Source organism: Entelurus aequoreus, linkage group LG17 (genome assembly GCF_033978785.1).
Source record: "Entelurus aequoreus isolate RoL-2023_Sb linkage group LG17, RoL_Eaeq_v1.1, whole genome shotgun sequence".
In the NCBI taxonomy this organism is placed as follows: Eukaryota; Metazoa; Chordata; class Actinopteri; order Syngnathiformes; family Syngnathidae; genus Entelurus; species Entelurus aequoreus.
Genome location: NC_084747.1, coordinates 23,636,390 through 23,662,658, shown reverse-complemented (window position 1 = coordinate 23,662,658; position 26,269 = coordinate 23,636,390). Strand labels below are relative to the sequence as shown.

The 26,269-nt window shown below is 40.7% G+C and overlaps 1 protein-coding gene across 5 annotated transcripts in view; it reads right to left on the bottom strand.

Annotated features, from left to right (window-relative positions):
- The window catches only part of LOC133632718 (putative histone-lysine N-methyltransferase PRDM6), a 98,603-nt gene that overhangs the window by 27,216 nt on the left and 45,118 nt on the right, over positions 1–26,269 (bottom strand). For all 5 annotated transcript variants that reach the window (XM_062025329.1, XM_062025327.1, XM_062025328.1 and 2 more), the window contains 3 exons: positions 13,308–13,435; positions 10,603–10,727; positions 10,197–10,533 (listed from right to left, as the gene is read on the bottom strand). In XM_062025329.1, coding sequence (XP_061881313.1) covers positions 10,197–10,533; positions 10,603–10,727; positions 13,308–13,435 — 590 coding nt within the window. The remainder of the gene's footprint in view (positions 1–10,196; positions 10,534–10,602; positions 10,728–13,307; positions 13,436–26,269) is intronic.

The following is a 26,269-nucleotide window of genomic DNA, read 5'->3' as shown; positions in this document are numbered from 1 at the left end:
TGACTACATGACTAATATGACTACATGACTAATATGACTAATATGACTAGATGACTAATATGACTACATGACTAATATGACTAGATGACTAATATGACTACATGACTAATATGACTAATATGACTACATGACTAATATGACTACATGACTAATATGACTAGATGACTAATATGACTACATGACTAATATGACTACATGACTAATATGACTAGATGACTAATATGACTAATATGACTACATGACTAATATGACTACATGACTAATATGACTAATATGACTACATGACTAATATGACTAGATGACTAATATGACTAGATGACTACATGACTAATATGACTAGATGACTAGATGACTACATGACTAATATGACTACATGACTAATATGACTAGATGACTAATATGACTAGATGACTACATGACTAATATGACTAGATGACTAATATGACTAGATGACTACATGACTAATATGACTACATGACTAATATGACTACATGACTAATATGACTAATATGACTAGATGACTAATATGACTACATGACTAATATGACTAGATGACTAATATGACTACATGACTAATATGACTAATATGACTACATGACTAATATGACTACATGACTAATATGACTAGATGACTAATATGACTGCATGACTAATATGACTAATATGACTACATGACTAATATGACTACATGACTAATATGACTACATGACTAATATGACTAATATGACTAGATGACTAATATGACTAGATGACTAATATGACTAGATGACTACATGACTAATATGACTAGATGACTAATATGACTACATGACTAATATGACTAATATGACTAGATGACTAATATGACTACATGACTAATATGACTAGATGACTAATATGACTACATGACTAATATGACTAATATGACTACATGACTAATATGACTACATGACTAATATGACTAGATGACTAATATGACTACATGACTAATATGACTAATATGACTACATGACTAATATGACTACATGACTAATATGACTACATGACTAATATGACTAGATGACTACATGACTAATATGACTAATATGACTAGATGACTAATATGACTACATGACTAATATGACTAATATGACTAGATGACTAATATGACTACATGACTAATATGACTAGATGACTAATATGACTACATGACTAATATGACTAATATGACTAGATGACTAATATGACTACATGACTAATATGACTACATGACTAATATGACTACATGACTAATATGACTAATATGACTACATGACTAATATGACTAATATGACTACATGACTAATATGACTACATGACTAATATGACTAATATGACTACATGACTAATATGACTACATGACTAATATGACTAGATGACTAATATGACTACATGACTAATATGACTAGATGACTAATATGACTAGATGACTACATGACTAATATGACTAGATGACTAGATGACTACATGACTAATATGACTACATGACTAATATGACTAGATGACTAATATGACTAGATGACTACATGACTAATATGACTAGATGACTAATATGACTAGATGACTACATGACTAATATGACTACATGACTAATATGACTACATGACTAATATGACTAATATGACTAGATGACTAATATGACTACATGACTAATATGACTAGATGACTAATATGACTACATGACTAATATGACTAATATGACTACATGACTAATATGACTACATGACTAATATGACTAGATGACTAATATGACTACATGACTAATATGACTACATGACTAATATGACTAGATGACTAATATGACTAATATGACTACATGACTAATATGACTACATGACTAATATGACTAATATGACTACATGACTAATATGACTAGATGACTAATATGACTAGATGACTACATGACTAATATGACTAGATGACTAGATGACTACATGACTAATATGACTACATGACTAATATGACTAGATGACTAATATGACTAGATGACTACATGACTAATATGACTAGATGACTAATATGACTAGATGACTACATGACTAATATGACTACATGACTAATATGACTACATGACTAATATGACTAATATGACTAGATGACTAATATGACTACATGACTAATATGACTAGATGACTAATATGACTACATGACTAATATGACTAATATGACTACATGACTAATATGACTACATGACTAATATGACTAGATGACTAATATGACTGCATGACTAATATGACTAATATGACTACATGACTAATATGACTACATGACTAATATGACTACATGACTAATATGACTAATATGACTAGATGACTAATATGACTAGATGACTAATATGACTAGATGACTACATGACTAATATGACTAGATGACTAATATGACTACATGACTAATATGACTAATATGACTAGATGACTAATATGACTACATGACTAATATGACTAGATGACTAATATGACTACATGACTAATATGACTAATATGACTACATGACTAATATGACTACATGACTAATATGACTACATGACTAATATGACTAGATGACTAATATGACTACATGACTAATATGACTAATATGACTACATGACTAATATGACTACATGACTAATATGACTACATGACTAATATGACTAGATGACTACATGACTAATATGACTAATATGACTAGATGACTAATATGACTACATGACTAATATGACTAATATGACTAGATGACTAATATGACTACATGACTAATATGACTAGATGACTAATATGACTACATGACTAATATGACTAATATGACTAGATGACTAATATGACTACATGACTAATATGACTAGATGACTAATATGACTAATATGACTAGATCACATCAATGACCCTTGATAGTGCCCAAGTTCTAATCCCAGCAAGACGTGTGAGAACCACCAAGATGAGTCGTCAGGTTCAGAACTGGAAGACACAACTTCTCTACCTCCACCCAGAAGCAGAATAAGCTCCTCCATGTCAACTAGAACCTTCTCTAACTTAGTGCAAGGAACCTGAAGGAGTGTAAAGAGAAGGTCCAGAAGTAGAAGACTTAGAACCTTCTCTAACTTAGTGCAAGGAACCTGAAGGAGTGTAAAGAGAAGGTCCAGAAGAAGAAGACTTAGAACCTTCTCTAACTTAGTGCAAGGAACCTGAAGGAGTGTAAAGAGAAGGTCCAGAAGAAGAAGACTTAGAACCTTCTCTAACTTAGTGCAAGGAACCTGAAGGAGTGTAAAGAGAAGGTCCAGAAGTAGAAGACTTAGAACCTTCTCTAACTTAGTGCAAGGAACCTGAAGGAGTGTAAAGAGAAGGTCCAGAAGAAGAAGACTTAGAACCTTCTCTAACTTAGTGCAAGGAACCTGAAGGAGTGTAAAGAGAAGGTCCAGAAGAAGAAGACTTAGAACCTTCTCTAACTTAGTGCAAGGAACCTGAAGGAGTGTAAAGAGAAGGTCCAGAAGTAGAAGACTTAGAACCTTCTCTAACTTAGTGCAAGGAACCTGAAGGAGTGTAAAGAGAAGGTCCAGAAGAAGAAGACTTAGAACCTTCTCTAACTTAGTGCAAGGAACCTGAAGGAGTGTAAAGAGAAGGTCCAGAAGAAGAAGACTTAGAACCTTCTCTAACTTAGTGCAAGGAACCTGAAGGAGTGTAAAGAGAAGGTCCAGAAGAAGAAGACTTAGAACCTTCTCTAACTTAGTGCAAGGAACCTGAAGGAGTGTAAAGAGAAGGTCCAGAAGAAGAAGACTTAGAACCTTCTCTAACTTAGTGCAAGGAACCTGAAGGAGTGTAAAGAGAAGGTCCAGAAGTAGAAGACTTAGAACCTTCTCTAACTTAGTGCAAGGAACCTGAAGGAGTGTAAAGAGAAGGTCCAGAAGAAGAAGACTTAGAACCTTCTCTAACTTAGTGCAAGGAACCTGAAGGAGTGTAAAGAGAAGGTCCAGAAGAAGAAGACTTAGAACCTTCTCTAACTTAGTGCAAGGAACCTGAAGGAGTGTAAAGAGAAGGTCCAGAAGAAGAAGACTTAGAACCTTCTCTAACTTAGTGCAAGGAACCTGAAGGAGTGTAAAGAGAAGGTCCAGAAGAAGAAGACTTAGAACCTTCTCTAACTTAGTGCAAGGAACCTGAAGGAGTGTAAAGAGAAGGTCCAGAAGAAGAAGACTTAGAACCTTCTCTAACTTAGTGCAAGGAACCTGAAGGAGTGTAAAGAGAAGGTCCAGAAGTAGAAGACTTAGAACCTTCTCTAACTTAGTGCAAGGAACCTGAAGGAGTGTAAAGAGAAGGTCCAGAAGAAGAAGACTTAGAACCTTCTCTAACTTAGTGCAAGGAACCTGAAGGAGTGTAAAGAGAAGGTCCAGAAGTAGAAGACTTAGAACCTTCTCTAACTTAGTGCAAGGAACCTGAAGGAGTGTAAAGAGAAGGTCCAGAAGAAGAAGACTTAGAACCTTCTCTAACTTAGTGCAAGGAACCTGAAGGAGTGTAAAGAGAAGGTCCAGAAGAAGAAGACTTAGAACCTTCTCTAACTTAGTGCAAGGAACCTGAAGGAGTGTAAAGAGAAGGTCCAGAAGAAGAAGACTTAGAACCTTCTCTAACTTAGTGCAAGGAACCTGAAGGAGTGTAAAGAGAAGGTCCAGAAGAAGAAGACTTAGAACCTTCTCTAACTTAGTGCAAGGAACCTGAAGGAGTGTAAAGAGAAGGTCCAGAAGTAGAAGACTTAGAACCTTCTCTAACTTAGTGCAAGGAACCTGAAGGAGTGTAAAGAGAAGGTCCAGAAGAAGAAGACTTAGAACCTTCTCTAACTTAGTGCAAGGAACCTGAAGGAGTGTAAAGAGAAGGTCCAGAAGAAGAAGACTTAGAACCTTCTCTAACTTAGTGCAAGGAACCTGAAGACGACGAAGAAGAAGAAGAAGAAGAAGAACAAGAACAAGAAGAAGAAGAAGAAGGAAAAGAAGAAGAAGAAGAAGAAGGAAAAGAAGAAGAAGAAGAAAAAGAAGAAGAAGAAGAAGGAAAAGAAGAAGAAGAAGGAAAAGAAGAAGAAGAAGAAGGAAAAGAAGAAGAAGAAGAAGAAGAAGGAAAAGAAGAAGGAGGAAAAGAAGAAGAAGGAAAAGAAGAAGAAGAAGAAGAAGGAAAAGAAGGAAAAGAAGAAGGAAAAGAAGGAAAAGAAGAAGAAGAAGGAAAAGAAGAAGAAGAAGAAGAAGGAAAAGAAGAAGAAGAAGGAAAGAAGAAGAAGAAGAAGAAGGAAAAGAAGAAGAAGGAAAAGAAGAAGAAGAAGAAGGAAAAGAAGAAGAAGAAGAAGAAGAAGGAAAAGAAGGAAAAGAAGAAGAAGAAGAAGGAAAAGAAGAAGAAGAAGAAGAAGAAGAAGAAGAAGAAGAAGAAGAAGAAGAAGAAGAAGAAGAAGAAGAAGAAGGAAAAGAAGAAGAAGAAGAAGAAGAAGAAGAAGAAGAAGAAGAAGAAGAAGGAAAAGAAGAAGAAGAAGAAGAAGAAGAAGAAGAAGAAGAAGAAGAAGAAGAAGAAGAAGAAGAAGAAGAAGAAGAAGAAGGAAAAGAAGAAGAAGAAGAAGAAGAAGAAGAAGAAGAAGAAGAAGAAGAAGGAAAAGAAGAAGGAAAAGAAGGAAAAGAAGAAGAAGAAGAAGGAAAAGAAGAAGAAGAAGAAGAAGAAGAAGGAAAAGAAGAAGAAGGAAAAGAAGAAGAAGAAGAAGAAGAAGAAGAAGAAGAAGAAGAAGAAGAAGAAGGAAAAGAAGAAGAAGGAAAAGAAGAAGAAGAAGAAGAAGAAGAAGAAGAAGAAGAAGAAGAAGAAGAAGAAGAAGAAAAGAAGAAGAAGAAGAAGAAGAAGAAGAAGGAAAAGAAGAAGAAGAAGAAGAAGAAGAAGAAGAAGAAGAAGAAGGAAAAGAAGAAGAAGAAGAAGAAGACAACACCCCCAGGCCTCCAATATTAAACCTCATCCAGCACACATTTTTCTTGGCCTCAATATTTCTTTATTGACCATGTGACACATGTTGGCCCCGCCCATCACCATGACAACCACACTTTCTCACTGAGTGCTGCCTTGATTTATACCACACACACACACACACACACACACACACACACACACACACACACACACACACACACACACACACACATTACACACACACACACACACATTACACACACACACACACACACACACATTACACAAACACACACACACACACACACACACACATTACACACACACACACACACACACACACACATTACACACACAAACACACACACACACACACACACATTACACACACACACACACATGTTGACTGCACAATCAAAGAGCAGAAGTTACTTTTACAAAAAGCTTCAAGTAAGGACGTGCCGATACAACTACCCACTTCCCATATGATATTACATGTGCCGATACAACTACTCACTTCCCATATGATATTACATGTGCCGATACAACTACTCACTTCCCATATGATATTACATGTGCCGATACAACTACTCACTTCCCATATGATATTACATGTGCCGATACAACTACTCACTTCCCATATGATATTAGATGGGCCGATACAACTACTCACTTCCCATATGATATTACATGTGCCGATACAACTACCCACTTCCCATATGATATTCCATGGGCCGATACAACTACTCACTTCCCATATGATATTAGATGGGCCGATACAACTACTCACTTCCCATATGATATTACATGTGCCGATACAACTACTCACTTCCCATATGATATTACATGGGCCGATACAACTACCCACTTCCCATATGATATTCCATGGGCCGATACAACTACTCACTTCCCATATGATATTCCATGGGCCGATACAACTACTCACTTCCCATATGATATTACATGGGCCGATACAACTACCCACTTCCCATAAGATATTACATGTGCCGATACAACTACCCACTTCCCATATGATATTCCATGGGCCGATACAACTACTCACTTCCCATATGATATTACATGGGCCGATACAACTACCCACTTCCCATAAGATATTACATGTGCCGATACAACTACCCACTTCCCATATGATATTCCATGGGCCGATACAACTACTCACTTCCCATATGATATTACATGGGCCGATACAACTACCCACTTCCCATAAGATATTACATGTGCCGATACAACTACCCACTTCCCATATGATATTACATGTGCCGATACAACTACCCACTTCCCATATGATATTAGATGGGCCGATACAACTACCCACTTCCCATATGATATTACATGTGCCGCTACAATTACTCACTTCCCATATGATATTAGATGTGCCGATACAACTACTCACTTCCCATATGATATTACATGTGCCGATACAACTACTCACTTCCCATATGATATTAGATGGGCCGATACAACTACTCACTTCCCATATGATATTACATGTGCCGATACAACTACTCACTTCCCATATGATATTAGATGTGCCGATACAACTACTCACTTCCCATATGATATTAGATGGGCCGATACAACTATTCACTTCCCATATGATATTAGATGGGCCGATACAACCCCCTGGAGTGACTGTTTATGTACTCATCTATCTGTATGTGTCAAGGGACACGCTCACGCCCCCCCCCTGGAGTGACTGTTTATGTAGTCATCTATCTGTATGTGTCAAGGGACACGCTCACGCCCCCCCTGGAGTGACTGTTTATGTACTCATCTATCTGTATGTGTCATGAGACACGCTCACGCCCCCCCTGGAGTGACGGTTTATGTAGTCATCTATCTGTATGTGTCAAGGGACACGCTCACGCCCCCCCCTGGAGTGACTGTTTATGTACTCATCTATCTATATGTGTCATGAGACACGCTCACGCCCCCCCTGGAGTGACGGTTTATGTAGTCATCTATCTGTATGTGTCAAGGGACACGCTCACGCCCCCCCCTGGAGTGACTGTTTATGTACTCATCTATCTGTATGTGTCATGAGACACACTCACGCCCCCCCTGGAGTGACTGTTTATGTACTCATCTATCTGTATGTGTCAAGGGACACGCTCACGCCCCCCCCTGGAGTGACTGTTTATGTACTCATCTATCTGTATGTGTCAAGGGACACGCTCACGCCCCCCCTGGAGTGACGGGTTATGTACTCATCTATCTGTATGTGTCAAGGGACACGCTCGCGCCCCCCCTGGAGTGACTGTTTATGTACTCATCTATCTGTATGTGTCAAGAGACATGCTCACGCCCCCCCCCTGGAGTGACGGTTTATGTACTCATCTATCTGTATGTGTCAAGAGACATGCTCACGCCCCCCCCTGGAGTGACGGTTTATGTACTCATCTATCTGTACGTGTCAAGGGACACGCTCACGCCCCCCCTGGAGTGACGGTTTATGTAGTCATCTATCTGTATGTGTCAAGAGACATGCTCACGCCCCCCCCTGGAGTGACGGTTTATTTACTCATCTATCTGTATGTGTCAAGAGACATGCTCACGCCCCCCCCCCTGGAGTGACGGTTTATGTACTCATCTATCTGTATGTGTCAAGAGACATGCTCACGCCCCCCCCTGGAGTGACGGTTTATGTACTCATCTATCTGTACGTGTCAAGGGACACGCTCACGCCCCCCCTGGAGTGACGGTTTATGTAGTCATCTATCTGTATGTGTCAAGAGACATGCTCACGCCCCCCCCTGGAGTGACGGTTTATTTACTCATCTATCTGTATGTGTCAAGGGACACGCTCACGCCCCCCTGGAGTGACTGTTTATGTAGTCATCTATCTGTATGTGTCAAGAGACATGCTCACGCCCCCCCTGGAGTGACTGTTTATGTAGTCATCTATCTGTATGTGTCAAGGGACACGCTCACGCCCCCCCCTGGAGTGACTGTTTATGTACTCATCTATCTGTATGTGTCATGAGACACACTCACGCCCCCCCTGGAGTGACTGTTTATGTACTCATCTATCTGTATGTGTCAAGGGACACGCTCACGCCCCCCCTGGAGTGACTGTTTATGTACTCATCTATCTGTATGTGTCAAGGGACACGCTCACGCCCCCCCTGGAGTGACGGGTTATGTACTCATCTATCTGTATGTGTCAAGGGACACGCTCGCGCCCCCCCTGGAGTGACTGTTTATGTACTCATCTATCTGTATGTGTCAAGAGACATGCTCACGCCCCCCCCCTGGAGTGACGGTTTATGTACTCATCTATCTGTATGTGTCAAGAGACATGCTCACGCCCCCCCCTGGAGTGACGGTTTATGTACTCATCTATCTGTACGTGTCAAGGGACACGCTCACGCCCCCCCTGGAGTGACGGTTTATGTAGTCATCTATCTGTATGTGTCAAGAGACATGCTCACGCCCCCCCCTGGAGTGACGGTTTATTTACTCATCTATCTGTATGTGTCAAGAGACATGCTCACGCCCCCCCCCCTGGAGTGACGGTTTATGTACTCATCTATCTGTATGTGTCAAGAGACATGCTCACGCCCCCCCCTGGAGTGACGGTTTATGTACTCATCTATCTGTACGTGTCAAGGGACACGCTCACGCCCCCCCTGGAGTGACGGTTTATGTAGTCATCTATCTGTATGTGTCAAGAGACATGCTCACGCCCCCCCCTGGAGTGACGGTTTATTTACTCATCTATCTGTATGTGTCAAGGGACACGCTCACGCCCCCCTGGAGTGACTGTTTATGTAGTCATCTATCTGTATGTGTCAAGAGACATGCTCACGCCCCCCCCTGGAGTGACTGTTTATGTACTCATCTATCTGTATGTGTCAAGGGACACGCTCACGCCCCCCCCTGGAGTGACTGTTTATGTAGTCATCTATCTGTATGTGTCAAGGGACACGCTCACGCCCCCCCCTGGAGTGACTGTTTATGTAGTCATCTATCTGTATGTGTCAAGGGACACGCTCACGCCCCCCTGGAGTGACTGTTTATGTACTCATCTATCTGTATGTGTCAAGAGACATGCTCACGCCCCCCCCTGGAGTGACTGTTTATGTACTCATCTATCTGTATGTGTCAAGGGACACGCTCACGCCCCCCCCTGGAGTGACTGTTTATGTACTCATCTATCTGTATGTGTCAAGGGACACGCTCACGCCCCCCTGGAGTGACTGTTTATGTACTCATCTATCTGTATGTGTCATGAGACACGCTCACGCCCTCCCCCACACCGGGGTGACATGGTGTGGTCCTGACCTGTCTGGGTTCTGGGGGCAGACGTGCATCTGGAGCAGGATCCTCTGGGTGAAGGTCTTGAAGCACTGGCCACACTTCCAGAGGTGCCAGTCACTGAACTCGCTGCTCAGCTGGCTGGTGGACGTGGGACTGGCCAGGACTCGCTGGTTCTTGGAGCCCAGCTGGCCGAAGGAGGACTCGGAGTGAAAGGGGGCGCCGCTCTTGTCCAGCATGGAGAAGGTTCTAGCGCAGGGTGTCTGGGGGAAGACCATGGAGGACGAAGGCTTGCCGTTCTTGTTGAAGGCTTGCAAGGATTCCTGGCGAGTCATGGCCTCCACCACCGAGGCTGGAACGTTGACTGAGGAGCACAAGCACACCACTCCTTCATCCCCGTGCTGACAGGACCAAAGACAGAATCCTTTCTCACGGTTTTCATCCTGAGCCACACACTGCAGCGGGATACCGAAGAAGGAGGTGTAGGAGTCGTTGTACCACACCAGCAGCTCACTTCCCCGCGGGATGTCCATGCACGCCCGGTAGAAGATGCTGGACCTGCAGCACACACACCATTATTGTCCCACCTGGTGTTGTTGTGGCCACACCCGTGACCTCACACACTTTGAACACTGCAGCATGGCGCTTTCATCAGCTATCAAAAACAAAGACACCTGCTGGAGGGGGCGTGGCCTCTTTAGGTGTTTCCTTTCAAAGGTTTCTATCAGCAAATGTCAATTCCTGTCATGCCTGCGTCCAAATGTTGGTTATTTACAGTCAAAGGCTGAGAATGTGCAATAGTTGACATGAGAATGTGCAATAGTTGACATGAAAATGTGCAATAGTTGACATGAAAATGTGCAATAGTTGACATGAAAATGTGCAATAGTTGACATGAAAATGTGCAATAGTTGACATGACAATGTGCAATAGTTGACATGAAAATGTGCAATAGTTGACATGAAAATGTGCAATAGTTGACATGAAAATGTGCAATAGTTGACATGAAAATGTGCAATAGTTGACATGAAAATGTGCAATAGTTGACATGAAAATGTGCAATAGTTGACATGAAAATGTGCAATAGTTGACATGAAAATGTGCAATAGTTGACATGAAAATGTGCAATAGTTGACATGAGAATGTGCAATAGTTGACATGAAAATGTGCAATAGTTGACATGAAAATGTGCAATAGTTGACATGAAAATGTGCAATAGTTGACATGAAAATGTGCAATAGTTGACATGAAAATGTGCAATAGTTGACATGAAAATGTGCAATAGTTGACATGACAATGTGCAATAGTTGACATGAAAATGTGCAATAGTTGACATGAAAATGTGCAATAGTTGACATGAAAATGTGCAATAGTTGACTTGAAAATGTGCAATAGTTGACTTGAAAATGTGCAATAGTTGACTTGAAAATGTGCAATAGTTGACATGAAAATGTGCAATAGTTGACATGAAAATGTGCAATAGTTGACATGAAAATGTGCAATAGTTGACATGAAAATGTGCAATAGTTGACATGAAAATGTGCAATAGTTGACATGAAAATGTGCAATAGTTGACATGAAAATGTGCAATAGTTGACATGAAAATGTGCAATAGTTGACATGAAAATGTGCAATAGTTGACATGAAAATGTGCAATAGTTGACATGAAAATGTGCAATAGTTGACATGAAAATGTGCAATAGTTGACATGAAAATGTGCAATAGTTGACATGAAAATGTGCAATAGTTGACTTGAAAATGTGCAATAGTTGACATGAAAATGTGCAATAGTTGACATGAAAATGTGCAATAGTTGACATGAAAATGTGCAATAGTTGACATGAAAATGTGCAATAGTTGACATGAAAATGTGCAATAGTTGACATGAAAATGTGCAATAGTTGACATGAAAATGTGCAATAGTTGACATGAAAATGTGCAATAGTTGACATGAAAATGTGCAATAGTTGACATGAAAATGTGCAATAGTTGACATGAAAATGTGCAATAGTTGACTTGAAAATGTGCAATAGTTGACTTGAAAATGTGCAATAGTTGACATGAAAATGTGCAATAGTTGACATGAAAATGTGCAATAGTTGACATGAAAATGTGCAATAGTTGACATGAAAATGTGCAATAGTTGACTTGAAAATGTGCAATAGTTGACTTGAAAATGTGCAATAGTTGACATGAAAATGTGCAATAGTTGACATGAAAATGTGCAATAGTTGACATGAAAATGTGCAATAGTTGACATGAAAATGTGCAATAGTTGACATGAAAATGTGCAATAGTTGACATGAAAATGTGCAATAGTTGACATGAAAATGTGCAATAGTTGACATGAAAATGTGCAATAGTTGACATGAAAATGTGCAATAGTTGACATGAAAATGTGCAATAGTTGACATGAAAATGTGCAATAGTTGACATGAAAATGTGCAATAGTTGACATGAAAATGTGCAATAGTTGACATGAAAATGTGCAATAGTTGACATGAAAATGTGCAATAGTTGACATGAAAATGTGCAATAGTTGACATGAAAATGTCCTGCAGCAGATTACACATCACTTACCTCGGGTAAACATACACAAAAATAACTTATCTGCTGAATTAAAACCGTTTCATCCGAGACTGCACCGCCATCATCATGTACTGTAAGAACTACCACAGGTGTGTTCTTACCTGTACTGCACCGCCATCATCATGTACTGTAAGAACTACCACAGGTGTGTTCTTACCTGTACTGCACCGCCATCATCATGTACTGTAAGAACTACCACAGGTGTGTTCTTACCTGTACTGCACCGCCATCATCATGTACTGTAAGAACTACCACAGGTGTGTTCTTACCTGTACTGCACCACCATCATCATGTACTGTAAGAACTACCACAGGTGTGTTCTTACCTGTACTGCACCGCCATCATCATGTACTGTAAGAACTACCACAGGTGTGTTCTTACCTGTACTGCACCGCCATCATCATGTACTGTAAGAACTACCACAGGTGTGTTCTTACCTGTACTGCACCACCATCATCATGTACTGTAAGAACTACCACAGGTGTGTTCTTACCTGTACTGCACCACCATCATCATGTACTGTAAGAACTACCACAGGTGTGTTCTTACCTGTACTGCACCACCATCATGTTCTGCTCCCCACAGTGTCGGGCACAGCGGATGTAGCGCATCCAGCTGGACTTGGACGGGTCGTTGCCATCCAGAAAGTGCAACAAGGTTCCCTCCGAGTCGTAGATCTGTAACACAAACATACTGAGTGAAGATGATAGTATTATTAGTAATACAACACAAACATACTGAGTGAAGATGATAGTATTATTAGTAATACAACACAAACATACTGAGTGGAGATGATAGTATTATTAGTACTACAACACAAACATACAGAGTGAAGATGATAGTATTATTAGTACTACAACACAAACATACTGAGTGGAGATGATAGTATTATTAGTACTACAACACAAACATACTGAGTGAAGATGATAGTATTATTAGTACTACAACACAAACATACTGAGTGAAGATGATAGTATTATTAGTACTACAACACAAACATACTGAGTGAAGATGATAGTATTATTAGTAATACAACACAAACATACTGAGTGAAGATGATAGTATTATTAGTACTACAACACAAACATACTGAGTGGAGATGATAGTATTATTAGTACTACAACACAAACATACTGAGTGAAGATGATAGTATTATTAGTACTACAACACAAACATACTGAGTGGAGATGATAGTATTATTAGTACTACAACACAAACATACTGAGTGAAGATGATAGTATTATTAGTACTACAACACAAACATACTGAGTGAAGATGATAGTATTATTAGTACTACAACACAAACATACTGAGTGGAGATGATAGTATTATTAGTACTACAACACAAACATACTGAGTGAAGATGATAGTATTATTAGTACTACAACACAAACATACTGAGTGAAGATGATAGTATTATTAGTACTACAACACAAACATACTGAGTGGAGATGATAGTATTATTAGTACTACAACACAAACATACTGAGTGAAGATGATAGTATTATTAGTACTACAACACAAACATACTGAGTGAAGATGATAGTATTATTAGTACTACAACACAAACATACTGAGTGGAGATGATAGTATTATTAGTACTACAACACAAACATACTGAGTGAAGATGATAGTATTATTAGTACTACAACACAAACATACTGAGTGGAGATGATAGTATTATTAGTACTACAACACAAACATACTGAGTGAAGATGATAGTATTATTAGTACTACAACACAAACATACTGAGTGGAGATGATAGTATTATTAGTACTACAACACAAACATACTGAGTGAAGATGATAGTATTATTAGTACTACAACACAAACATACTGAGTGAAGATGATAGTATTATTAGTACTACAACACAAACATACTGAGTGAAGATGATAGTATTATTAGTACTACAACACAAACATACTGAGTGGAGATGATAGTATTATTAGTACTACAACACAAACATACTGAGTGAAGATGATAGTATTATTAGTACTACAACACAAACATACTGAGTGAAGATGATAGTATTATTAGTACTACAACACAAACATACTGAGTGGAGATGATAGTATTATTAGTACTACAACACAAACATACTGAGTGAAGATGATAGTATTATTAGTACTACAACACAAACATACTGAGTGGAGATGATAGTATTATTAGTACTACAACACAAACATACTGAGTGAAGATGATAGTATTATTAGTACTACAACACAAACATACTGAGTGGAGATGATAGTATTATTAGTACTACAACACAAACATACTGAGTGAAGATGATAGTATTATTAGTACTACAACACAAACATACTGAGTGGAGATGATAGTATTATTAGTACTACAACACAAACATACTGAGTGAAGATGATAGTATTATTAGTACTACAACACAAACATACTGAGTGAAGATGATAGTATTATTAGTACTACAACACAAACATACTGAGTGGAGATGATAGTATTATTAGTACTACAACACAAACATACAGAGTGAAGATGATAGTATTATTAGTACTACAACACAAACATACTGAGTGAAGATGATAGTATTATTAGTACTACAACACAAACATACTGAGTGAAGATGATAGTATTATTAGGGTTAGGGTTAAACAGGATGGTGTGTGGTAGTACTAATAGTACTTAAACAGGATGGTGTGTGGTAGTACTAATAGTACTTAAACAGGATGGTGTGTGGTAGTACTAATAGTACTTGAACAGGATGGTGTGTGGTAGTACTAATAGTACTTGAACAGGATGGTGTGTGGTAGTACTAATAGTACTTGAACAGGATGGTGTGTGGTAGTACTAATAGTACTTGAACAGGATGGTGTGTGGTAGTACTAATAGTACTTGAACAGGATGGTGTGTGGTAGTACTAATAGTACTTGAACAGGATGGTGTGTGGTAGTACTAATAGTACTTGAACAGGATGGTGTGTGGTAGTACTAATAGTACTTGAACAGGATGGTGTGTGGTAGTACTAATAGTACTTAAACAGGATGGTGTGTGGTAGTACTAATAGTACTTGAACAGGATGGTGTGTGGTAGTACTAATAGTACTTGAACAGGATGGTGTGTGGTAGTACTAATAGTACTTAAACAGGATGGTGTGTGGTAGTACTAATAGTACTTGAACAGGATGGTGTGTGGTAGTACTAATAGTACTTAAACAGGATGGTGTGTGGTAGTACTAATAGTACTTGAACAGGATGGTGTGTGGTAGTACTAATAGTACTTAAACAGGATGGTGTGTGGTAGTACTAATAGTACTTGAACAGGATGGTGTGTGGTAGTACTAATAGTACTTGAACAGGATGGTGTGTGGTAGTACTAATAGTACTTAAACAGGATGGTGTGTGGTAGTACTAATAGTACTTGAATATGATTGACATACAGTATATACATGTAGAGAGGCGGGGCCGGCGAGCGAGCAGCGAGGCAGGGCACGCCGGAGCCCGGCCCAAGATGGCGGCGAGGACGGCGAGCGAGCGGCGAGCGGCGAGGCGGGGCGCGCCGGGAGCAACGCCGCAATTGTGCCCAGGTGTGCCATCCGTGCACCTGGACACAATCATCCAATCTCCTCTTGCTGAAGAAAAGGGGAGCAGCCGGGAGAGAGAGGAGCGAGGAGGAAGCGGACGCGGAGCGTGAGAGGAAAAGAGCGGGAGGAAAAGAGCGGGAGGAAAAGAGCGGGAGGAAAAGAGCGGGAGGAAAAGAGCGGGAGGAAAAGAGCGGGAGGCAGACGACGACGCGACAAAGTGAAGAACGACAGCGGACATCTTTTATTGAAAGAATAAAACAAACATCAAACTGTTCAAAGATGTTTGATGGTCCATAGAACCTGCAAGATGGCACTATATAGTACACACTATACACTACACACTACACAGTATACACTACACACTATACACTACACACTATATAGTATACACTATACACTACACAGTATATAGTACACAGTATACACTACACAGTATATAGTATACACTATACACTACACAGTATATAGTACACAGTATACACTACACAGTATATAGTATACAGTACGAGGTGTATATATAGTAGTACACAGAGGCGTATATATATAGTAGTACACAGAGGTGTATATATATAGTAGTACACAGAGGTGTATATATAGTAGTACACAGAGGTGTATATATATAGTAGTACACAGAGGTGTATATATATAGTAGTACACAGAGGTGTATATATATAGTAGTACACAGAGGTGTATATATATAGTAGTACACAGAGGTGTATATATATAGTATACAGTACGAGGTGTATATATAGTAGTACACAGAGGTGTATATATATAGTAGTACACAGAGGTGTATATATATAGTAGTACACAGAGGTGTATATATATAGTAGTACACAGAGGTGTATATATATAGTATACAGTACGAGGTGTATATATAGTAGTACACAGAGGTGTATATATATAGTAGTACACAGAGGTGTATATATATAGTAGTACACAGAGGTGTATATATATAGTAGTACACAGAGGTGTATATATATAGTATACAGTACGAGGTGTATATATAGTAGTACACAGAGGTGTATATATATATAGTAGTACACAGAGGTGTATATATATATAGTAGTACACAGAGGTGTATATATATAGTAGTACACAGAGGTGTATATATATAGTAGTACACAGAGGTGTATATATATAGTAGTACACAGAGGTGTATATATATAGTAGTACACAGAGGTGTATATATATAGTAGTACACAGAGGTGTATATATATAGTAGTACACAGTATATATAGTAGACAGCTCTGAAAGGTGTAAAATAACAAAGGAGAAGCAGTAAATTGTCCTTGTTTGACTTGAACAGACCACACAAGAACAGCACTAAACCAGCGAGTCTATCAGTCAAGTGTGTTAAGTGCATGAAGAAGTCAGTCAAGTGTGTTAAGTGCATGAAGAAGTCAGTCAAGTGTGTTAAGTGCATGAAGAAGTCAGTCAAGTGTGTTAAGTGCATGAAGAAGTCAGTCAAGTGTGTTAAGTGCATGAAGAAGTCAGTCAAGTGTGTTAAGTGCATGAAGAAGTCAGTGAAGTGTGTTAAGTGCATGAAGAAGTCAGTGAAGTGTGTTAAGTGCATGAAGAAGTCAGTGAAGTGTGTTAAGTGCATGAAGAAGTCAGTGAAGTGTGTTAAGTGCATGAAGAAGTCAGTCAAGTGTGTTAAGTGCATGAAGAAGTCAGTCAAGTGTGTTAAGTGCATGAAGAAGTCAGTGAAGTGTGTTAAGTGCATGAAGAAGTCAGTGAAGTGTGTTAAGTGCATGAAGAAGTCAGTCAAGTGTGTTAAGTGCATGAAGAAGTCAGTCAAGTGTGTTAAGTGCATGAAGAAGTCAGTGAAGTGTGTTAAGTGCATGAAGAAGTCAGTGAAGTGTGTTAAGTGCATGAAGAAGTCAGTCAAGTGTGTTAAGTGCATGAAGAAGTCAGTCAAGTGTGTTAAGTGCATGAAGAAGTCAGTGAAGTGTGTTAAGTGCATGAAGAAGTCAGTGAAGTGTGTTAAGTGCATGAAGAAGTCAGTGAAGTGTGTTAAGTGCATGAAGAAGTCAGTCAAGTGTGTTAAGTGCATGAAGAAGTCAGTCAAGTGTGTTAAGTGCATGAAGAAGTCAGTGAAGTGTGTTAAGTGCATGAAGAAGTCAGTGAAGTGTGTTAAGTGCATGAAGAAGTCAGTCAAGTGTGTTAAGTGCATGAAGAAGTCAGTCAAGTGTGTTAAGTGCATGAAGAAGTCAGTGAAGTGTGTTAAGTGCATGAAGAAGTCAGTGAAGTGTGTTAAGTGCATGAAGAAGTCAGTGAAGTGTGTTAAGTGCATGAAGAAGTCAGTGAAGTGTGTTAAGTGCATGAAGAAGTCAGTCAAGTGTGTTAAGTGCATGAAGAAGTCAGTCAAGTGTGTTAAGTGCATGAAGAAGTCAGTGAAGTGTGTTAAGTGCATGAAGAAGTCAGTGAAGTGTGTTAAGTGCATGAAGAAGTCAGTCAAGTGTGTTAAGTGCATGAAGAAGTCAGTCAAGTGTGTTAAGTGCATGAAGAAGTCAGTGAAGTGTGTTAAGTGCATGAAGAAGTCAGTGAAGTGTGTTAAGTGCATGAAGAAGTCAGTGAAGTGTGTTAAGTGCATGAAGAAGTCAGTCAAGTGTGTTAAGTGCATGAAGAAGTCAGTCAAGTGTGTTAAGTGCATGAAGAAGTCAGTGAAGTGTGTTAAGTGCATGAAGAAGTCAGTGAAGTGTGTTAAGTGCATGAAGAAGTCAGTCAAGTGTGTTAAGTGCATGAAGAAGTCAGTCAAGTGTGTTAAGTGCATGAAGAAGTCAGTGAAGTGTGTTAAGTGCATGAAGAAGTCAGTGAAGTGTGTTAAGTGCATGAAGAAGTCAGTGAAGTGTGTTAAGTGCATGAAGAAGTCAGTGAAGTGTGTTAAGTGCATGAAGAAGTCAGTGAAGTGTGCTTATCAGCAGGCATGAAGTGCAAGTGACTCATGCAGTTGTGTCGCACCTCCAATGTCATCTATCAGCTGATAATAAACCCTTTTGTTTCTGGACAACTTCAGGACACACCCACCCTCTGATGTCATCACCTGACACCCTCTGATGTCATCACCTGACACCCTCTGATGTCATCACCTGACACCCTCTGATGTCATCACCTGACACCCTCGGATGTCATCACCTGACACCCTCTGATGTCATCACCTGACACCCTCTGATGTCATCACCTGACACCCTCTGATGTCATCACCTGACACCCTCTGATGTCATCACCTGACACCCTGTGATGTCATCACCTGACACCCTCTGATGTCATCACCTGACACCCTCTGATGTCATCACCTGACACCCTCTGATGTCATCACCTGACACCCTCGGATGTCATCACCTGACAGCCTCTGATGTCATCACCTGACACCCTGTGATGTCATCACCTGACACCCTCTGATGTCATCACCTGACACCCTGTGATGTCATCACCTGACACCCTCTGATGTCATCACCTGACAAGTCCACTGTTGGTGTGTAGAAGATGTTGTTCTTCAGTCCAAATCCAGGAAAACTCTTCCTGAGAGAAGATCAATGATGGCACACTTGTCTTCTACAGCTAATCAATAATGCTCACTAATTCTGCCGTTATCTTCATCACCTCCTCTCCTTCACTGAACAAACACTCACTACTACACTTTCAACACACTGTACTCATCATTACTACACTTTCACTTCTGATCCACTTCTCATTCACACACTACTCAATTATGATTCACACAATGTTTACATGTGGTTCAAACCTGATTCACACTGGGTTTATAATATGGCTTGAACCCTATTCACACAATGTTTGCATGTGGTTCAAACCTGATTCACACTAGGTTTATAATGTGGCTTGAACCCTATTCACAAAATGTTTGCATGTCGTTCAAACCAGATTCACACTATGTTTATAATGTGGCTTGAACCCTATTCCCACAATGTTTATAATGTGGTTCAAACTTGATTCACACTGTTTATAATGTGGCTTGAACCTGATTCACACTATGTTTACATGCCATTTAAACCTGATTTACAATGTTTAAATGTGGTTCAAACCTGATTCACACTATGTTTACATGTGGTTCAAACCTGTTTTACACTGTTTATAATGTGGCTTGAACTTTATTCACACAATGTTTACATGTTCTTCAAACCTGATTCACACTATGTTAACACATGCCAATCAAACCTGATTCACACTATGTTTACATGTGGTTCAAACCTGATTCACACTATGTTTACATGTGGTTCAAACCTGATTCACACTGTGTTTACAAGCCATTCAAACCTGATTCACACTATGTTTACAGGTTATTCAAGCCTGATGTTTATAATGTGGTTTGAACCTGATTCACACAATGTTTATAATGTGGTTCAAACCTGATTCACAGTATGTTAACTTGTGGTTCAAACCTGATTCACACTATTATTACAAGTTGTTCAAACCTGATTCACACTGTTTATAATGTGGTTTGAACCTGATTCACACTGTTTGGACATGGTTCAAACCTAATTCACACTATGTTTATAATGTGGTTCAAACCTGATTCACACAATGTTTACATGTTGTTCAAACCTGATTCACACTTTGGTTACATGTTGTTCAAAACTGATTCACACTATGTTTATAATGTACTTTGAACCTGATTCACACTGTTTACATGTTGTTCAAACCTGATTCACACTATGTTTAGACGTGGTTCAAAACTGATTCACACTATGTTTATAATGTGGCTTGAACCTGATACACACTATGTTTACATGCCATTCAAACCTGATTCACACTATGTTTACATGTGGTTCAAAACTGATTCACACTACGTTTATAATGTGGCTCGAACCTTATTCACACAATGTTTAAATGTTCAAACCTGATTCACACTATGATTATAATGTGGCTCAAACCTTATTCCCACAATGTTTACATGCTGTTCAACCAGATTCACAGTATGTTCACTTGTGGTTTGAATCTGATTTACAGCGTCGTTCACACCTGATTCACACTATGTTTACATGTGGTTCAATCTTGATTCACACTATGTTATAATGTGGTTGGAACCTGATTCACACTATGTTTATAATGTTGTTTGAACCGAATTCACACAATGTTTACATGTGGTTCAAACCTGATTTACACTGTGTTCACTTGTGTTTAGATGATTTACACTGTCGTTCACACCTAATTCACACCGTTTAAAAAGTGGTTCAAACCTGATTCACACTATGTTTACATGTGGTTCAAACCTAATTCACACTGTGTTCACTTGTGGTTCAAACCTGATTCAAAATGTTTACATGTGGTTTGAACCTGATTCACAATGTTTACATGCCATTCAAACCTGATTCACACTATGTTTAAACATGGTTCAAACCTGATTCACACTGTGTTTACATTTGGTTTGAACCTGATTTACACTGTTTACATGTGATTCACACATGATTCACACTGTGTTTACATTTGGTTTGAACCTGATTTACACTGTTTACATGTGATTCAAACATGATTCACACTGCTGACTTGTGGTTCAAACCTGACTCACATTATGTTCACATTTGGTACAAACCTTAATCACACTGTTTACTTGTGGTTCAAACCTAATTCACACTATGTTTAGTTGTAATTCAAACCTGATTCAACCTATGTTTACATGTGGTTCAAACTTGATTCACGCTATAGTTACATGTGGTTAAAACCTGATTTATTTTATGTTTACAAACTCATCGAACCTGATTCACACTGTGATCACATCTGGTTTGAGTCTGATTCACACTGTTTTCACTTGTAATTTAAAGTCCTACTGAAAGCCACTACTAGTGAGCACGCAGTCTGATAGTTTATATATCAATGATGACATCTTAACATTGCAACACATGCCAATACGGCCGGGTTAACTTATAAAGTGACATTTTACATTTCCCGGGAAATATCCGGCTGAAAACGTCTATGTATGATGACGTATGCGCGTGACGTCAACGGTTGAAGCGGAAGTATTGGTACACCATTGTATCCAATACAAAAAAGCTCTGTTTTCATCTCATAATTCCACAGTATTGTGGACATCTGTGTTGGTGAATCTTTTGCAATTTGTTTAATGAACAATGGAGACTGCAAAGAAGAAAGTTGTAGGTGGGATCGGTGTATTAGCGGCTGGCTGCAGCAACACAACCAGGAGGACTTTGAGGATAGCAGACGCGCTAGCCGAACAACCTCACCTTGACTTCCTCCGTCTCGCCAACCGCATCGATGATCAGGTGAAGTCCTTCGTCGTACCGTCGATCGCTGGAACGCAGGTGAGCACGGGTGTTGATGAGCAGATGAGAGCTGGCGTAGGTGCAGAGCTAATGTTTTTAGCATAGCTCTGTCGAGGTTCCGTAGCTAAGTTGGCTTCAATGGCGTCGTTAGCAACAGCATTGCTAAGCTTCGCCAAGCTGGACAGCATTAACCGTGTAGTTACATGTCCAGAGTTTAATAGTATTGTTGATCTTCTGTCTATCCTTCCAGTCAGGGGTTTATTTATTTTGTTTCTATCCGCATTTAAGCACGATGCTATCACATTAGCTCAGTAGCTAAAGTGCTTCGCCAATGTATTGTCGTGGAGATAAAAGTCACTGTGAATGTCCATTTCGCGTTCTGGACTCTCATTTTCAAGAGGATATAGTATCCCAGGTGCTTTCAAATACAAATCCGTGATCCACCATAGAAAAAGGAGAGAGTGTGGAATCCAATGAGCCAGCTTGTACCTAAGTTACGCTCAGAGCGAAAAAAGATATGTCCTGCACTGCACTCTAGTCCTTCACTCTAACGTTCCTCATCCACGAATCTTTCATCCTCGCTCAAATTAATGGGGTAATCGTCGCTTTCTCGGTCCGAATCGCTCTCGCTGCTGGTGTAAACAATGTGCAGATGTGAGCAGCCCTTCCTCCGGTGACGTCACGCTACTTCCGCTACAGGCAAGGCTTTTTTTTAATCAGCGACCAAAAGTTGCGAACTTTATCATCGATTTTCTCTACTAAATCCTTTCAGCAAAAATATGGCAATATCGCAAAATGATCAAGTATGACACATAGAATGGATCTGCTATCCCCGTTTAAATGAAAAAATATCATTTCAGTAGGCCTTTAAACCTGATTCACACTATTTTCACTTGCAATTCACACCATTTTCACACTGTGTTCAAAGCGCACTGACACCATTTGGTGGTGTTCACATGGTGCCAAAGGATCAACATGACAGAGTTGTAAAAACAACTAGTACATGTTGCTGAAGCAGAACCTTCTACATGTGGACCTCCACATGTAGGAGCAACAGTCTGGACCTCCACATGTAGAAGCAACAGTCTGGACCTCCACATGTAGAAGCAACAGTCTGGACCTCCACATGTAGGAGCAACAGTCTGGACCTCCACATGTAGGAGCAACAGTCTGGACCTCCACATGTAGAAGCAACAGTCTGGACCTCCACATGTAGAAGCAACAGTCTGGACCTCCACATGTAGAAGCAACAGTCTGGACCTCCACATGTAGAAGCAACAGTCTGGACCTCCACATGTAGGAGCAACAGTCTGGACCTCCACATGTAGGAGCAACAGTCTGGACCTCCACATGTAGAAGCAACAGTCTGGACCTCCACATGTAGGAGCAACAGTCTGGACCTCCACATGTAGAAGCAACAGTCTGGACCTCCACATGTAGGAGCAACAGTCTGGACCTCCACATGTAGGAGCAACAGTCTGGACCTCCACATGTAGGAGCAACAGTCTGGACCTCCACATGTAGGAGCAACAGTCTGGACCTCCACATGTAGGAGCAACAGTCTGGACCTCCACATGTAGGAGCAACAGTCTGGACCTCCACATGTAGAAGCAACAGTCTGGACCTCCACATGTAGAAGCAACAGTCTGGACCTCCACATGTAGAAGCAACAGTCTGGACCTCCACATGTAGAAGCAACAGTCTGGACCTCCACATGTAGGAGCAACAGTCTGGACCTCCACATGTAGAAGCAACAGTCTGGACCTCCACATGTAGAAGCAACAGTCTGGACCTCCACATGTAGGAGCAACAGTCTGGACCTCCACATGTAGAAGCAACAGTCTGGACCTCCACATGTAGGAGCAACAGTCTGGACCTCCACATGTAGGAGCAACAGTCTGGACCTCCACATGTAGGAGCAACAGTCTGGACCTCCACATGTAGGAGCAACAGTCTGGACCTCCACATGTAGAAGCAACAGTCTGGACCTCCACATGTAGAAGCAACAGTCTGGACCTCCACATGTAGAAGCAACAGTCTGGACCTCCACATGTAGAAGCAACAGTCTGGACCTCCACATGTAGAAGCAACAGTCTGGACCTCCACATGTAGGAGCAACAGTCTGGACCTCCACATGTAGAAGCAACAGTCTGGACCTCCACATGTAGGAGCAATAGTCTGGACCTCCACATGTAGAAGCAACAGTCTGGACCTCCACATGTAGAAGCAACAGTCTGGACCTCCACATGTAGAAGCAACAGTCTGGACCTCCACATGTAGAAGCAACAGTCTGGACCTCCACATGTAGGAGCAACAGTCTGGACCTCCACATGTAGAAGCAACAGTCTGGACCTCCACATGTAGGAGCAACAGTCTGGACCTCCACATGTAGAAGCAACAGTCTGGACCTCCACATGTAGAAGCAACAGTCTGGACCTCCACATGTAGAAGCAACAGTCTGGACCTCCACATGTAGAAGCAACAGTCTGGACCTCCACATGTAGGAGCAACAGTCTGGACCTCCACATGTAGGAGCAACAGTCTGGACCTCCACATGTAGGAGCAACAGTCTGGACCTCCACATGTAGAAGCAACAGTCTGGACCTCCACATGTAGGAGCAACAGTCTGGACCTCCACATGTAGGAGCAACAGTCTGGACCTCCACATGTAGGAGCAACAGTCTGGACCTCCACATGTAGAAGCAACAGTCTGGACCTCCACATGTAGGAGCAACAGTCTGGACCTCCACATGTAGAAGCAACAGTCTGGACCTCCACATGTAGGAGCAACAGTCTGGACCTCCACATGTAGGAGCAACAGTCTGGACCTCCACATGTAGGAGCAACAGTCTGGACCTCCACATGTAGGAGCAACAGTCTGGACCTCCACATGTAGAAGCAACAGTCTGGACCTCCACATGTAGAAGCAACAGTCTGGACCTCCACATGTAGAAGCAACAGTCTGGACCTCCACATGTAGAAGCAACAGTCTGGACCTCCACATGTAGAAGCAACAGTCTGGACCTCCACATGTAGGAGCAACAGTCTGGACCTCCACATGTAGAAGCAACAGTCTGGACCTCCACATGTAGGAGCAATAGTCTGGACCTCCACATGTAGAAGCAACAGTCTGGACCTCCACATGTAGAAGCAACAGTCTGGACCTCCACATGTAGAAGCAACAGTCTGGACCTCCACATGTAGAAGCAACAGTCTGGACCTCCACATGTAGGAGCAACAGTCTGGACCTCCACATGTAGAAGCAACAGTCTGGACCTCCACATGTAGGAGCAACAGTCTGGACCTCCACATGTAGAAGCAACAGTCTGGACCTCCACATGTAGAAGCAACAGTCTGGACCTCCACATGTAGAAGCAACAGTCTGGACCTCCACATGTAGAAGCAACAGTCTGGACCTCCACATGTAGGAGCAACAGTCTGGACCTCCACATGTAGGAGCAACAGTCTGGACCTCCACATGTAGGAGCAACAGTCTGGACCTCCACATGTAGAAGCAACAGTCTGGACCTCCACATGTAGGAGCAACAGTCTGGACCTCCACATGTAGGAGCAACAGTCTGGACCTCCACATGTAGGAGCAACAGTCTGGACCTCCACATGTAGAAGCAACAGTCTGGACCTCCACATGTAGGAGCAACAGTCTGGACCTCCACATGTAGAAGCAACAGTCTGGACCTCCACATGTAGAAGCAACAG